Here is a 17,794-nt window from a genome sequence, read left to right on the forward strand (position 1 = left end):
CAATTCGGGACGGGGAAGGTCGCGTTATCTGAGGCATTTTTTTATTATAGAAGCCACTGACATGTAGTTCCCTTATTACGGGTCAGATTAGGGAACCTCAGTCGTCTTACCTGTCCTTTCCCTTTTGGCCAATTCTTGGTTTCATCAATTTTTAGCGGAAAGGAGAGGTAGTGACACGGCATCAGGGTGATTTTATTTAGGACAAATTTTGTGCAAATACTTGCGGTATTTGGAGCCAATTGGGTGGTGCACCAGGGGTGGCGGTTTGCCAATTAGGTGCTAGTCGTTCGGAAGAGTGGGAGTGTGGAGGAGAGAGAGGGAGAGAGAGAGAGAGAGAGAGAGAGAGAGAGAGAGATGTGCAACAATAGGCTAAATAGTACACGTGCGACATGGGGAGTGGCCGTGTATTAAGATGGGCTATTCAGCGCATTACACAACATGAGACATTACGGGTCTGTGTTAGAATTTCGAAAGCATGCAGTTTGGGACGGACGAGCATTAGGCCGGGTACAGGGGACATGCATTGAGTAAAAGACACCATTGTGTCACACTTCTCGCACTCTCGGTCCTTTGACCAGTTAAGTCAACGCTTCAGTCACACAAAAACATTCTCTCATTTTTCAGACATACGTGACATGTGCCCATTCACGCAACACGGCTCAGGTGCCACCTTGCAGCGTTAGTCTGCTTCGTGTATCAGACATGGCGAGGCTTCAGATCTTCACCATACCTCAGTTGTGATTCCAATGTAACCTGTAGAGGGAGAAAGAGAGGGGAAGGTAGGGGGACAACATTCGAGCATATCCAATGCATGGGTACGAAAGTCCTTTACTTACCTCATACTCGTTTTATCTCCTCGGGATAGAATCCCTGGGGTCTTGATTTCTGAAGCCAGGGGGGGGGGGCAGTGTGTCCTTATAGGCCGTGTGTAGGGAAACGTTAAAAAATCAGAGGCACTTAGTGCGAGGTATCTAGTTGGTAGATGTATCTAGCTATCGGGGTCCTTAAATCTTTTCCAACGCTGTGATGTTCTAAGGCATATCAGCTCTTTGGCCAATTCTGTTCCCTAGTACCTTTGAGTGCCGTACCTTTTATAACATTCTATCATTTACACCGCTTCACTTTACCCGTCCTCAGAAGTCGAGGTCCTTCTCCATGCGTTAGTTCCTGAGCCAGTCGCATACTTGGAGGCAGAGTATCGTGTCTTAGATTCGATCCTCCATCCGGGGCTGGGCAACCATCTTCTAATAACCTTAAAGAGAGAGCAAAGCAGGGTGCACAGAAAAACTCTCCCGCTGATCCCACATTTAAAAAAGCATGCAATACCTGTTCATAGTTTGGAAAACCTTTATTTGCACAATCGTTCAGCATGTAGATATGAGGGTGCAATCGTATTTGGCCGGACACGGCGATGGCTGAAGTACGTACAGTAAGGAGGGTATTTTGCAGCATTAAAAACATTAAAAAGGTTTATTTAGTCTTTTGCAGGAAACTAAAAAGGTCTATCAATAGGTGAGGGATCAAGGGGCATTCATTTCATAATTGGAAGTACAGTCAGACTAGTTGCAATCAAATTTCCTAGATGCATACCGTGGGCGTGTGTCACCAGCGAGGTGATGTATCGGCTACAATAATATCATAATAAATCGTACATTGAAAACAACATTTTTCACGGGGTCCTTTTACATGTTCGTCGAGTGAACCCTCCCTCGTTTTCGTCAAGTGTACAAAGGATCATATATATATATATATATCTCAGAACATCGAGTCTTTTTAGCTAAAAACACCACGAGGTGTTCGTAAGTTCTCATTGATACCGGCGCCATTTTGGGCGGGGCCGGGTTAGTCCGGAAGTAGCGTCAGGGACAAAATGTTTCCTACAACCGGCGGTTGGACCAGAGTCCTTTTCGGCAGTTCAAAAACTCGTGCTAACAGAAGGGGTGGCTATGTCGTGGTTATTTCGTTAGCGACCAAGGCAGTTGTTCCTCACCGGAAGCCTGCAGGGGCCGAGGGCTCCGGGGACTTTTGTAGAATCTTCAAGGCTGTGGAGATGCTGTCGGAGGTGGGGGCTCGTGCCCCGGTGGGCAAGCGTCCGAGTTACATTGCTGGTCAAAGTTACTCTAGCGGCCTAGACCCGCCTTCCATGGGGGGGGGGGCCCAGACGCCATTTTGAGGCCCTGCAGCAGCCGCCCTTCGTCGAGTCTGCAAGAGTGGAAGAGACCCTTTGGGGTGAAAGAAATGGAACTCCGTGTCGTGGGAGCAGGACATTCGGCTAGGGTGCAGCTGTGGTGCCCCCACCTGGGGGGGCGAGGGAGACTCGTTTGCGCCGTCTCCTTCTCCCAGTGCACCCCACGCCGCCCCTTCTCACGGACATACATGATGGCCACTCCACATCCCGTGCTCCACAAGTCCCATGTCCAGTGCTGCGGAAGTATGACCACCTGCGGCGCATGTCCTGTGCTGCGGAAGTATGGCCACCTGCGGCGTATGTCCTGTGCTGCGGAAATATGGCCGCTGCCGTTGCATGTTCTGTGCTGCGCAAGTATGGGCGCCGCTGTTGTATGTTCGGTGCTGCGCAAGTATGGGCGCCGCCTGGCTGGAGGATTTCGGCGCCGGGCCGGGGGCTGGGAAACCTCCTATCCGGGGAGGTGGGAGAGGCCCGTTCGCGTCGCCTCTCCCTCCCAGCCCACCCTGTACCAATTTCAGCAGAGGTATTTGTGATGGCCGGACTGGGGCTGGGAAACCTCCTATCCGAGGAGGTGGGAGAGGCTCGTTCGCGTCGCCTCTCCCTCCCAGCCCACCCCACGAAGAAGAGGATGGGACAGCCATTTCATGCCGGGCCCGTGGTGCCTCCTGGACATCCCACTGGCGATTCGATCGATGGTTGTCAGCAGGCCCCGCCCCACACCTGCTGTGTGTTTCACCTTCCGGATGGGCGTGACCGGTGACCTGCGGCATTTCGGGAACTTCCGGAGTGGGGGTAGGTATTTTGTTTGGACAGGCATGTCTGGGTAATGGGGGGTTGTCTATGCAGGCCTGTAATTGCTCCTTTCTTTTTACAGAGTGGGGGGGGGCAGCAGAGAGTAATCAGTCCCATTGCACTCGAAGTTTGAGTTCATTAATGGAATGTATACTAATCTGTCCGAGACTACTCTGTGTATTGTTTCTGTAGGTTATCCGAAAAGGGTGGCTTTTTTTGTGATAGGGAACAGTAGCGGTAGTACGGGGTTCGTCACCGGGTAATTTAGAGCTAGACTGGGTTTCTTGTCTTAGCGTTGTTCGATCTATGAGGACTCGAACATGTCGCTGAAATCGGTCTGGCGAAATCTGTGCCATCGGGCATAATCAAACGTGGTGGTTCTATCTGGCCTGTCCATGTCAGTCTGATTCATCTTTGTCTCGCGCCTTTTCCCTTTCTGCCGGCCTGTTATTCCTGTCGGCCCTCTGCTCCTACCCTCGTTCAGTAGAGTCGGGCATTGGGCTTTCCAGTGCCCGGAACATTTACAAAAAGCACATTGGTTTTGCCCTAAGTCTGGTCGTCCTGTGCGTAGTGTCGGGGGATTACTTTCGGGTCGTTGTGTCTTGGGGTTGTCCTGTCGATATATTCCTTTACCTACTCTGACTTCGTCTCTTTTCTTTCGTTGCGTTGCTTCTTTGCGCCACATACCGAGACTGTCGAGCATAATAGGCGTTGTCTTATTACTACAAAGGGCTATTTCTAACGTTTCTATTTTATCAAGATCGAAGGATCCTATCAGTGGCCACTGTTTCTCTGGATTTTCTTTGGTATACCTGTGCCAAAGCTTACTATAGGCTATGGTAACTAATCCATAGTTTGTGAACATGTCTTTATTAGGGGTGCCTTCCAGCGGAGCTAGATGGTCCACCTCTAATAAACGGTCCGGGCTGAACCAACTACCAATCAGTGGGGAGAAGACAGACATGACGGCTCACAACGAGGACAAAAAGTCAGCACTGCCTATCTTATCACTGCGTGCAAAGACTAGACAGAATATTTCTATTCTACGTTGTTTGCAGGCAGTGAATACCTCATGGACCAATATCAAATAATCAATAAACAACCAGTGGGGAGAATAAGTAGGCCCGCAAAAGGTCTGCGTCCTCTACCCTTTCACTATCTGCAAAGGGGAACCTGTTCTTTCCTGTTTGCAGACAGAGAATCTCCAGAAAACAATCCGCGAACAGTAGTTCGGGGTAAAAACAATTAATCAGTGTGGGAGAGGGAAATCTCCCGAAAACAATCCGTGAACAAATAATCAATCAGTGGGGGAGAAAGATAGGCACGCTGGCTGCGTTACCTATCCTTCACTGTTTGCAAAGAGAAAGAGCCTATTGTTTCTCCGTTTGCAGACAGTGAATCTCCAAATAAGTCAACAAAGAGTAATACTAGTATTTTCCGGTTAATTAAACAATCATTTCGCAATTCGTCGTGTTTACACGACCTTACCCGGACCGTATGGACAGTTTCCTATCTTCCGAATCCAGCGCCCGATCGTCCTCTTTTCCTCGTATTCCTCGCGGCACTCCTGATGGTTCCCAGTAAGGACCGTAGATCACTCGAGAGAGGTCTGTTCGGAACTAGTGAAGTTCGGATGATCGGCTGCCAGACGAGGGTCTATTGGGCAAGAGCTCTCCCGATCGTTGCAGTCGTTCACTCTGTCGTCAGGACCTCTCCCACTGGATCCACGTGTCGCTGATGGGCCCCACGCTTGGGACGCCAATTGTAAAAACCAGGTCAGGGACAATCAATATTTGCCCGGCGGTATCGCCTCTTTAACCCACAAAATATTAATCAATGAAGAGGCAGGCGCTGGAGACTGGAAGGCAGGAAACAAGGTTTATTCTCTCCGGAGGAGAACACATCAGTTCAGACAGCCAGTATCGTCACGAGGTGCTGTAACCGCATCTCTGAGGCCTGGCCTCTTATACACATTTTCATGATCTTTATTGCAGGTAACACATTCTTGCCATGCTTTGAAGTATGAAAGGACATCCTCTGAATCTCCCCTTCAGGCCCGTTCCCACACACATTTACAGTTGAAGTCCCCACCCCGGTCACAACAGGTGATGATTATCGCGCAGCTGGACATTCCGCCGATTCACGGAATGTGAGGGTTGATCGGATCTCATAGGGTGGGGGCTTTGATCAACTCGAGGGTCCTTTGATGAGGGAAGCTTCCTACTGTACGGGGGGGGGGGCAATAAACAGTATCCGCAGAGCTAGGTGGCGGCCTGGGAACGAGGAAGACAAACGGGCACACAGGAAAGGGGTTTGTATCAAAGGGCCTGGGACCATGAAAGGAATGAAGGGAGGTGTCGCGCTGGGAACAGGATGGGGTTCTGAGGCAGAGCTGCGCTGAAGAGGGGTTTATGACCCAAGGCATGTGCGAGCGGGGGGGTTGTCAGCGTGCGGGCTTTGTGAGGGCGAAGGGCTATGCTGGGGGCCAGTGGCGTGCAGAGGGTGGTTCTGATCGAGGCACCTAAAATGGCGGGTGCGCACAACAAAAAGTGTGGCATCAGGGGAAAAGGCAAGATGGCGCAGATAATGTTTACCAAACCGTACTAATTTTCCACAACCTGCAGTCTCCTCCTTTTCCCTTTTGGCGCCTCTGACGTACAATCCCTGACCGACCTCTACCTCCACTCTATGACCTCAATAATCAACGAAGCCGCCCCCCTGCAACGGAAGAGAGTCTCTACCAAGAACTCGAAACCATGGTATGATGGTAGACTCAATGATGACAGGCGTGCCATGCGAATGGCAGAACGCACCTGGAGGTCTTAAGAATAAGAGGAATGCCTACTTTAGGAAAATCAAGCGCTCGAAATCTGACTTCTTCAGCCTCCAGCTCGACCAAGCAAAAAACAGACCAAGAAAACTGTTCGAACTAGTCAAAACCCAAACCAAGGAACAACCTCTACAACCAAACAGCACAACAAGCGTTACACCATCCTGTGAAGACTTCTCCGCTTTCTTTAAGCTAAAGACCGATAATATAAGAAGTGATCTCCTCAATGATGTAAGCCGATACTCCAGCCCCATCAGCATAACTAACACTCAACCTAAAAACAACGCAGCATGGTTGTCCTTCGACACCTACTCTGAAGAAGAAATTAACAAACTGCTCGGCACCCTGATACCCTCTAATCACCTCACAGACCCCTCACCTGCTAATGCGGTAAAGGACTTTACCCCCCTGCTCCTCCCACTCTGGACTAAAATCATTAACAGTTCCCTGCAATAAGGGCTCATCCCGGACTCCCTCAAGGTGGGGCAAGTCACGCCTATACTCAAGAACCCTACAGCTGACCCTGCTGACCTAAACAATTACCGCCCTATTACCAATATCCCCACCCTGGCCAAACTGCTGGAAAAATGCGTACAACTCCAACTAACAAAACACATTGACCATTTTAACCTCCTCAACCCTCATCAATCAGGCTTCCGAGCAAAACACAGTACGGAAACGGCTATGACGCACATAATTGACGCCCTCCAAATACTTGATCACAACGATTCCTGCCTCCTCATCCTACTTGATCTCTCCTCAGCATTTGACACTGTCAAACATGAGAATCTTCTGGAGCTGTTAAACACCAGAATGGGTTTATCCGGAACTGTTCTCAAATGGTTCACTTCCTTCCAACATAACCGGTCTCAGAAGTTCAAGATCAACAACGTGTTGTCCTCATCTGTGCCTGTATCATTAGGCGTCCCACAAGGATCTTCCCTATCCCCCACATTGTTCAACCTGGTCATGGAACCACTCACCACCTTGCTTCAAGCATCTAATGTACACTTTCACATGTACGCCGATGACACTCCACTCTACCTCAAACTCCAATCCCCGGAAGACATCAAACTTCCGAACTCCACACTCAGAAACACCCAATCATGGTTGGCCGACAATCACCTCAAACTAAATACTCTGAAAACTGAGTTCCTTCTGATCGCACCTCCTGCGAAAATCGCCATCTCCCAAACCTGGCTCAAGCACCTTACTGCACTCAATGTCCAACCCACCATCGTGGACTCCGCGAAATCCTTAGGCATCACACTTGACGCCAATCTTAACATGCAGCAGCACATTAGCAAAGCAACTAAAGGAGCTAATTTTCAAATCAACACTTTGAGGAAACTTAAACCCTTCTTCCCAGCTAAGGACTTCCAAACTGCTGTACAAGCCCTAGTCATCCCACTCATAGACTACACAATTGTGGCTCTCAGCGGACTCCCCCTATCAACAACCGCACCCCTAAGAGCCTCCTTGAACGCTGCAGCGAGACTTATCACTGGATCAAGGAAACATTCGCACATATCCCCGGACTTAAAATCCCTGAACTGGCTGCCGTTTGAAGCCAGAATACAGCTGAAAATCGCCTGCATGACACACTTGGCCGTACACCACAAGTCACCCGACTACCTCACTCAAAAGCTGACTATCAGGAGGCTCCAGATCCAACAGAAGCACAAAAAATCTCCTGCTGAAACCCAGAAGATTCCGGAAGGAAAAAACATACAAACGCTCCTTCTCGGGAATGGCACCCAGAATCTGGAATGCACTCCCTCCTGAAACCAGACTTATCTCCTCCACGGCATTTTTTAAGAAAGAGGTAAAAGCCATCCTTATGGCTAAATTCACCTGAACTCTATATTTACTGGATTGAAGACTTTGCTCCGTTTTTTGTTTTTTTTTGTATTATTGGTTATTCTGATTATCTTTTTGTATTACGCTTTTTTATCTGATTGCTATCCTACTTTGTATTATGTTTTTAACTGATTGCTATCCTTTTTGTATTACGCTTTTTAGGTCTCGTCCTTTACCATTCCGAAGGAATGGGAAATGGCCGAGAATTCAAGTGCTCGAACTGATTGTCAAACCACCGCTTTTTTTCGTGGCGTTTTCTTCGAGTGCACGTACAGGCACGCGCTTTTGGCCCATACACTTTCATGGCCATCTGTTCCTGTTCCTCAATGTCCCTCCCACCCTTCGTTTGATCTTGCCGCGAGTTCAGGCTAAGGGCCCTCCCCCAGCACAGAGCGCGCATCGCGGCCGCACAGCACATCAAAGGGCTTCTCCCAGCGTGTGCTGTGCAGCTTCTCCTCCCCTAATTATGTGGCCGGCCGTACTTGTGTTTCCTGGCCGCTTCCCGGCCGCTCTTGTATTTAATTAGCAGCAGCAGCATTTCTCCTGCGCCAGGCCACATCAAAGGCTCTGTGCCACTTTCACCCACACAGCAACACTTACAGACACGCAACGCCACTCACACCCACGCAACACCACACTCACCCACGCAACACCACACTCACCCACGCAACACCACACTCACCCACGCAACACCACACTCACCCACGCAACGCCACTCACCCAAGCAACCCCACTCACCCAAGCAACCCCACTCATCCACGCAACCCCACTCATCCACGCAACCCCACTCATCCACGCAACCCCACTCATCCACGCAACACCACTCATCTAAGCAACCCCACTCATCGCCACTCATCCACGCAACGCCACTCACCCATGCAACGCCACTCACCCATGCAACGCCACTCACCCACGCAACGCCACTCACCCACGCAACGCCACTCACCCGCGCAACGCCACTCACCCGCGCAACGCCACTCACCCACGCAACGCCACTCACCCGCGCAACGCCACTCACCCGCGCAACGCCACTCACCCGCGCAACGCCACTCACCCGCGCAACGCCACTCACCCGCGCAACGCCACTGGCACGCGCAACGCCACTGGCACGCGCAACGCCACTGGCACGGGCAACGCCACTGGCACGGGCAACGCCACTGGCACGGGCAACGCCACTCACACATGCAACGCCACTCACACACGCAACGCCACTCACACACGCAACGCCACTCACACATTGTGGGTGCAGATTGTGGGTGCAGATTGTGGGTGCAGATTCAGAGAAAACTCAGCAGCACCACCACCATTGCAATGCAATAGGTCTCGATTTAACGCAAATTTAAGCTATAGGCCTTGTAAATGGCAAAGCCTTTTATTTATGTTCCAAAAACCAGAACGCAAAAATAAAGGGCATAATCATTTACAATGCTAATAGTTCAGACTCGCGTTATTGCGAGACCTATTGCATTTTCAATGCTTGTTATCTGATTGCTATCCTATCTGGCTATTCACTTACTACCGACTACTATACGGTACCCAATAGTTTGTTTAATCACCCTTTGTTTCCCCTAGCCCTTGTTTTCGTAAAGCGCTCTGATATCTGCAAAGATCTTGTTCGCGCTATATAAAACGTTGAAAATAAATAATAAATAAATAACCTTGTGTGACAAATATCATACACAGATTTCACTATGTAGCCATTTATTAAAGTAAAAAGTGCACCCATTACTGCTTCCATATCAGTTATGAATTTTAGTTTGTGAGGTGGTGCTAAGCAATTGCACGTGATTACGTGATCATGAAGAAGTGCTGCCACCTTTATATAAAATCTGAAAATTTGTTAGTGTGACCTGGGGCATTCAGGTTTGTGACCACGCATAATGCCTATGGCAAAATATATTTGAAGATAGTTTAAAGAAACTAGGAAAAGATAAGTCCTACTAAATGACTGGGGAAGAGGAAGGCGGAGCAGAAGTAGTCACACAAACATTTACTGCCACCTTCCCTTCTGTGTGTGTTTATTGTCTGGGTTGCACCAGCACTGCTCTGGTTTACTTGGGCCATTTCCTCAATTTCCATGGTTCACTAAGCTCCAGTTTCTAGGATATTTGTTGTTGATCCCACGCTAGTAGCACTTGGTGGGAGCACCCACACATGCACTCATATGTCAGAGGCCCAGTAGTGCAATGTGTTGCTGTGAGTTGTTAGGAGTGCATGCACCGATATCTTCGTTTGGCAGCATGCTGCTGAGAAAGGGAGTAAGGTGAGGGCTGGAGGCTAGATCTATTGGGTCAAAAGATCTGTGCACTGTGATCTTCCTGTCTTATGCACCATAGCCTGCCCAACTTCCTAATGTTTACTGTGTCCTCCTACAGTTGAAGGTTTGGGAGATTGTATTAGGGAGCTTATTTGATGTTTAGAATTGGTCAAATATCTTCTGTTATTTTCAGCCTGTTTGGAAGCCTATTCTCATTCTGAAGAACAGTATGCTTGCCATCTTGGATGCCAGAATCAACTGCCATTTGCTGAAATGAGGCAGGAGCAAGTAAGTTTTTCACTTCCTTGTGCTTTAATCTTTTTACTTTGTCCTCGCATACACCCTCGCTTTCTTTCTTGCATACAAGAGCTACCTTGAACAACCTGCAGTGTATTTTTAACAATGTACTGGGTAAGAGATGTCCTTCATGACAAAGACGGCATGGGAGTTAAAAAACAGGACCTATATGAATGAGGATTCAGTCTGTGTGAGTCTTTTTATTTGGTGGCACACTCCTTCCTAGTGTGCATTGGAATGATGGGGTAATGTTAGGGTGCTAGAAAACAGAAGAGGGTTTTGACAGGGACTCTGATATTAAAATGCACAGGAATAGGTAGAAGCATATTACCTATGTGTGAAAGTCTCAACCCAAGGGATGTGGTATAGTCAGTGGACACACAGTTTATTAAGCAGTAATACTTTTCTAAGGGGCTTAACAAAATGTAACACAACAAACGTTTTTTATGGTGAGTTGAATCTCCAGACTTCACCATCCCGCCTGGCCCCTTCAATGAGGACCCAACAAGTACCCCCAAGTATATGCCTATGGTCAACAGGGCCAAAAAGGTATGTCACAGTGCAATCCATCATTACAACATTAACTAAGGACCAAATGTTTGCCCTATAACAGCAATAGAAACCGTCATGCCGAAAATGGAGCAGTGTTCTAACTGGAATCTTCACCTGCACAAGCAGTGGCTAGGAGTACACAATGGTATATAACGTCCGGCATACAAAAAGGTAACTGGAGCAATGTCTTGCAGTCTTTTCACTCCAGAATATGACAAATAATTCCTTTCACTCTACGTGTCGCGAGTTCTGGATCAGGGCTGATTCATGTGAAAGTTGGCAACGCTTCATCATTTGTTTTAGAACATGTGAGGAGACCTTGATTTCTGTTTGTCTCTTCTTGTTGTGTCAAGTACAGGCCAATATATCAGCCTATTATTTTTCCTGACTGTCCCCACCTGCTCACATTTCAGCAGTGCAGATTCTGAACGTCAGGCCTTGCATTGCTATGTTGAGCTATTGTGTTGCGCCGCGGCCAGGGCGACTGACGCTGGAATCTGGGGATCAGGGTTCGATCCCCGGCTCCGGCGGCAGGTTAGCCCAGCACCATGTGACTCTGGGCAATAGCTCGCTTAATCTTCCCGACGGCCCCCAGCGCCTAGAGACCCTTACGGGTGATTGTGCGCTTTACAAATGTGGATTATTATTCTCCTGTTGCTGTGGGATGTCAGTGGTTGACTGTTCCAATGCCTCTAGTGCATTACAATGTCCACTGGTTCCTTGAACCTCTTTGTTCTTCCCATCCATTGCAATACGCCTGGTAGCCTGTTCCAAGAAGCTTTATCTAAAGTCCTTTTTGTAAACCAAGAGTCACAGAGCAAGAATCCTTTTCTTTTCAAGTTTGTTTCAGCAGCGAAATCAGCCACAATATACATTTTATGATTTTTGAAGATGAGTGGTCCATTTTTGCTTCCCGACTGTGGTGATCAGTTTTAGTGCATAATGGTAGCTTCGGAAGCATGCTATCACAGGCCATGGATAGTCTGATTTCATCATGACCCTTAAAATGCTTCTGATTGGCCTTCGGAATTCCAATGTCTGGTCAAATGCAAATTTAGTCATCTCTGGTATGAATGATGACAGGAAAGCACTATGTTATCCAGTTCTAGTCCTTCAGGAATGCCAGCAAATCATAAGTTCCTGCAATTTCTATATTCCACGTCACTTATTTTTAGGTCTTGCATACTCAGCGCTGCATAGGAGGACCTTTAGCCGTCGCTCTGGTCATTTTCAAGCACACACTTGTGCTTGTGGCAGCATCTACCTTCCGGGAGCAAGCAGGGGCGTGCTACAAGCACGAGTGCAGTGCTTGAAAATGAGCAGAATGCGTGTGCACGCAGGCACCACTCTCTCGCTTTCTCTCTCTCTCCTCTCTCTCGCTTTCTCTCTCTCTCTCTCCTCTCTCTCTCCTCTCCTCTCTCTCTCCTCTCTCTCTCCTCTCTCTCTCCTCTCTCTCGCTTTCTCTCGCTCTCTCCTTTCGCGTTCTCTCTCTCCTCTCTCGCTTTCTCTCGCTCTCCTCTCTCTTTATCTCGCTCTTTCTCTCGTTCTTTCTCTCTCCCCTCTCTTGCTCTCTCTCCCCCTCTTTCTCACTCTTTCCCTTTTTTCTACTTCATGGCGCTTTACAAAAGCACAGGATATTGCAGGCCTGCGGAGCGCCGCCAGTTCTGAGGTGCACATTTTTATCTCAGAGTTGGGCCTGTGCACATCTGTATCTGCAGCTGGGCTTGGGCTGAGGTGCACATTCTGAAGTGATGTTGACGAAAGTCGAGTTTGACTGAAGATAGTGAAATAACCCGTGCGCAAGTGCTGCCCTGAGGGGCATTGACGTAAAAACACACACCAACTAGGCCTACTTAAAGTCTTTTAAGGAAAACTTCTGTTCCAAGAATGCAATGTGTTGTTGTGTTAGCGAAGCAGAATTGACTGCAGTTACGCATGACCTGAGACCACTCTGTAGCGATGCAGCACGTCATTCGAATGCTTGTTTTGTGTAATGAACAAATATCTTACTGACTTTTGCCCTAAATACGACATCACAGCTGATGTGGAATGCTCATTTCTTTCCTTGTTTGTATACTAGTAGACATCTGTGTCAGCACGTGGTAAGTCTAATTCCCGATGGGCCTAGTTACCAGTTGCCCGAGCCACCTGGGTTCGTTCACATGTTACAGCCCTCAGCTTTACTGGTGGAAAAAGTTAAAACCATCTTTCCGATTCTTTAGTTTTGTTCCCTCAAAACAAAACTACAATCCCAGAGTCCTTCGGGTAGTTGAACGGAAGTCCAGCAGTGGAATATCTGGTCTCGAGTGACCTTGGTTGTGCTACAGCTTCCAGCCCCTCCCCCTTCCTTGTGAAACCCAATAGCTGTTCGAGGGTTTTAAGAAGGGCCTCTCTGCTGAGGCACAGTTTATTGTGTTTCTCTTTTGTCGGGTCATGCACTTGGGACCTTTAACAATATCTACGCAGCCCACGGCCAGCTGGCATTCACTACTGAACTCTTGTGATTTTGAACCAATGAATCTGAGATGTCAGCAGCTCTCGCATCATGACAAAACCAATGGATCCACTTTATGGACGACATATTTTTTTAAAAATTAAAACCGCTAAACGCCGGCAACCCATCTCCTCTCATCTTTTCTCTTGGGCTGTCTGCCCACCACAACTTCCGTCGGGAGTCAAGATGCCGAGGGTCCTTGCGGATGCAGAGCCATTACTGGAGGCGACCTATGACCCTGCTCGCAGGCAGGTCGCTCCCCACGCTGCTGCACGGCTCTGCCTGCATTGTTTTGCCTAATCTTTTATTTTTCCCCTGTGCCTAACTTGCTTTCTTGCCCAGACTTGTTTTTATTTCCCTGTGCCTGTACTTGCTTTCTTGCCCAGACTTGTTTTTATTCCCCTGTTCCTGTACTTGCTTTCTTGCCCAGACTTGTTTTTATTCCCCTGTGCCTAACTTGCTTTCTTGCTCAGACTTGTTTTTATTCCTCTGTGCCTGTACTTGTTTTCTTGCCTAAACTTGTTTTTACTTCCTGTGCCCAGTTCTCCCGCGGGCCCCTACCCGTTTTTCCCGCCGCTGCGTCCCTGCGGCCCACCCACCTGCAATCCTATTTGCCTCCCTGCTCCCGCCTCCCAGTTGCTCCTCCCTCCCACACCCCCTCATATGGTGCGCCTGCAGCGCGCCGGCGGCGCGCCCGTTGAGCGCAGGTACGCTCAGCGGGCGCGCTGCTGGAGCACCTAAGGCAAGCCCATCTGTGCCCGTCCGTGCCTGGACCGCGCCCAGCGCCAGGACCCCTGGACACAGCGAACGCCACGACGCCCAACAACGCTACGATGCCAGCACCCTCAACGCACTCAACACAGAACGATCACAGACCTGCTTCCTGGCCGCCCCGAAGCGCACCCACGGAGCTTTCACCTGCCAGAACTGCAGCTTCACAAGCATCCGCCCCACCATGCTGCCGACCAGGAAAGAACCCAACCACCTCAGATGCATCCTTCTCAACACCCGCTCCGCCCGAAAACATGCCATTGAACTCTGGGACCTACTCGACTCAACCTCCCCAGATGTCGCCTTCCTGACGGAGACCTGGCTGAACCCCGCCTCGGCACCCGACATAGCCATAGCCGTCCCAGAAGGCTACAAGATCACCCGCAAGGACCACACCAACAGAGCGGGAGGAGGAATCGCCATCGTCCACAGGAACACTCCGTCTCGACCAACACCGACGACACCTTCAGCACCGCCGAACACCTGCACTTCCAGATCCACACCGACCCCAACACCACCCTCAGAGGAACCCTCATCTACAGACCGCCCGGACCCCGACCACAGTTCAGCGACTCCAACGCCGGCTTCGTCAGCACACATGCCCTTGCCTCCATGGACTACATCCTCCTCGCGGACCTGAACTTCCACCTCGAGAACAATGACGACACCAACTCCACCACCCTGATCGCCAACCTCGGACTCAGACAACTCGTCACAACACCCACCCACTACGCCGGTCACGCGCTTGACCTCATCTTCTCTGCAAGCCCCCACGTCTCCTTCAACCATACCACCGAACTCCACTGGGCCGACCACCGCTGCATCCGCTTCACCTTCAAGAAACCCACCACGCACCACCGCATCCAACAGATGCCTCACCGCTGCTGGAGCAAAGTCACCGAAGACCAGCTAACAACCACCCTCGCCCAGAGCCCACCCGCAGACCATACCGACCCCGACACCGCCGCCCGCAACTTCAGACAGTGGATCAACGACTGCGCCAACACCCTCGCCCCGATCAAGAAACCCTCCAACAATCATACCAACAAGAAAGCCAGCTGGTTCACTGAAGACCTCCGGTTCTCCAAGCAAACCTGCCGAAAGCTGGAGAAGATTTGGCTCCGTGAACTAACACCGGACAGCCACGCCGCCCACAAGAATGCCACCCGCAGACACCATCACCTCATCAGATCCGCCAAAAGGGCCTCCTTCAAAGACAGCCTAGACAACAACGCGCACAACAGCAAAGAGCTCTTCAACATAGTGAAGGAACACTCCAACCCCAGCTCCAACACCAACGAGGTCCCACCCTCGCAAGACTTGTGCGACTCACTGGCCACCTTCTTCCACCGCAAGACCACAGACCTCCACGACCGTTTCAACGCCACGACCGCCACGACAACCACTGAGAACTCCGCCCCCACGACCACCATCCGCACCAACCGCCTGCTCTACTGGACCAACATCAACGACGATGACACCATCAAGATCATGAACACCATCCACTCCGGGTCTCCGTCAGATCCATGCCCACACCACATCTTCAACAAAGCCAGCACATCCATCACACCCCATCTCCGGAAAGTCATCAACACCTCCTTCGAGACAGCAACCTTCCCGGAGAGCTGGAAGCACGCCGAGATCAACGCCTTACTCAAGAAACCCAAGGCGGACCCCAAGAACCTCAAAAACCTCTGGCCCTGCTCCCGTTCCCGGCAAAGGTCATCGCGAAGACCGTCAACGAACAATTGACCCGCTACCTCGAGGAGAACAACATGCTGGACCCTTCCCAGCCCGGGTTCCGCAGCAACCACAGCACCGAGACTGCCCTCATCGCCGCCACCGATGACATCAAGTCCCTGCTGAACAACGGAGAAACGGCGGCCCTCATCCTCCTGGACCTGTCAGCTGCCTTCGACACGGTCTGTCACCACACACTATGAACACACCTCCACAACGCTGGGATCCAAGAGAAGGCCCTGGACTGGCATCGCTCGCCCACGTCGCCAGTCGGCACGACCTCAACATCCTCTCCTACGCCAATGACACCCAGCTGATACTCTCCCTCACCAAGGACCCCCCACACCGCCAAAACCAACCTTCACGAAGGAATGAAAGCCGTTGCTGAATGGATGAGGAACAGCCGACTGAAGCTGAACTCGGACAAGACGGAGGTCCTCCTCCTCGGATCCAACCCTTCGGCCTGGGTGACTACTGGTGGCCGACCGCATTGGGAACCGCTCCAACACCCACCGACCACGCTCGCAACCTAGGGGTCATCCTCGACTCCACCCTCTCCATGACTAAACAGGTAAACACCGCCTCCTCCTCCTGCTTCAACACCCTCCGCATGCTCCGTAGGATCTACAAGTGGATCCCCACTGAAACGAGAAGAACAGTCACCCAGGCCCTTGTCAGCAGCAGGTTGGACTATGGAAACGCCCTCTACGCAGGAGCCTCGGCCAAACTCCTGAGACGGCTCCAACGCATCCAGAACGCCTCTGCACGCCTGATCTTCGACATCCCTCGCCGCAGCCACATCACACCCCACCTAAGAGACCTGCACTGGCTCCCGGTCAACAAGAGGATAACCTTCAAGCTCCTCACCCACGCACACAAGGCACTCCACAACACCGGACCAACGTACCTCAACAGACGACTGCGCTTCTACACCCCCACCCGCCAGCTCCGCTCCGCCGACCTCGTTACAGTCCCCCGCTTCCGAAGAGCGACCTCAGGCGGCAGATCGTTCTCCCACCTTGCCGCCAAGACCTGGAACACCCTCCCCTTCCACCTACGGCAGACCCAAGACCTGCTGACATTCAGAAAACTCCTCAAGACCTGGCTTTTCGAGCATTAGCAGCATTCCCCACCCCAGCGCCTTGAGACCCTCACGGGTGAGTAGTGCGCTTTACAAATGATATGATTGATTGATTGAGGCGCATGGGTCCTCCATGGAGCCTGTGTCCCACTCCCCCCCCCCCCCCCCCCCCCCCTCGTTGGTTCAGAGCTCTGCGTAGAAAACTTGTGTAGGTGTCCTTCGCGAAGCTGAAAGCTTGGAAGTTCAATACCCCTTTTACAGTTAGTGTTATTTTTTGTTGCACTTTAGTTAAAGCTATATGTAGAGCTTACTACTCGTGCTTCAACGCCTCAACAGCGGCAGTAATCGCTATATAAATACAATTATAAAGTGCTGCATGCATGGTAGCTATATCTGGAGGTGACTCTTTACTCAGTCAAGATGTGATCACTTTTCTCTTAAACACAACTTGCTTTGTTTAATTCTGAGTTTTATAGTATCTTTCTTGTATTTTATGTGGTTCCTTCGGCGTCAAAGTGGGGAAAGTAGGAGTGTTCATTTAAAAAAAAAAAAATAACACGCTGTTAACGAGCTGTACGGTTTTCTTTCTGCTAACTGCTGATTGTCCAATATTTAGAGAGAAAAAAACACCATGGCATGGACTCTTAGTTTAATTATTCAGATGTTTATTATGTTCCACGTAATGAAAGTAGGGCCCTCATATTTTGTTACTGCATGCTCAATGCCGGCTGCAATTACAGCTACAGATAACTGTTTCATAATTATGGCCTCCCAGGATAGCCCCTGTTTAGGGGGTCATTATTTCCTTAGGAGCCTGCTTTCTTACCAAATCTACTTCTCTGAGCTTATTTGCATCCTTTTGGCAAACTTTCACTTCCTCCCTGGCCAAGCAAGTTATACTCTGTGTCTGTCAGTTGTACATAATTTCTTCT

At 50.1% G+C, this 17,794-nt stretch overlaps 1 protein-coding gene across 1 annotated transcript in view; it reads left to right on the top strand.

Moving 5' to 3' along the window:
* The window catches only part of TMEM59 (transmembrane protein 59), a 186,836-nt gene that overhangs the window by 49,343 nt on the left and 119,699 nt on the right, over positions 1 to 17,794 (top strand). Inside the window, exon 3 of the mRNA XM_078670389.1 lies at positions 10,121 to 10,215. Within this exon, the coding sequence (XP_078526515.1) occupies positions 10,121 to 10,215 (95 nt within the window). The remainder of the gene's footprint in view (positions 1 to 10,120; positions 10,216 to 17,794) is intronic.

The sequence above is a fragment of the Lissotriton helveticus genome, chromosome 1_2 (assembly GCF_964261635.1).
Source record: "Lissotriton helveticus chromosome 1_2, aLisHel1.1, whole genome shotgun sequence".
Classification (NCBI taxonomy): Eukaryota; Metazoa; Chordata; class Amphibia; order Caudata; family Salamandridae; genus Lissotriton; species Lissotriton helveticus.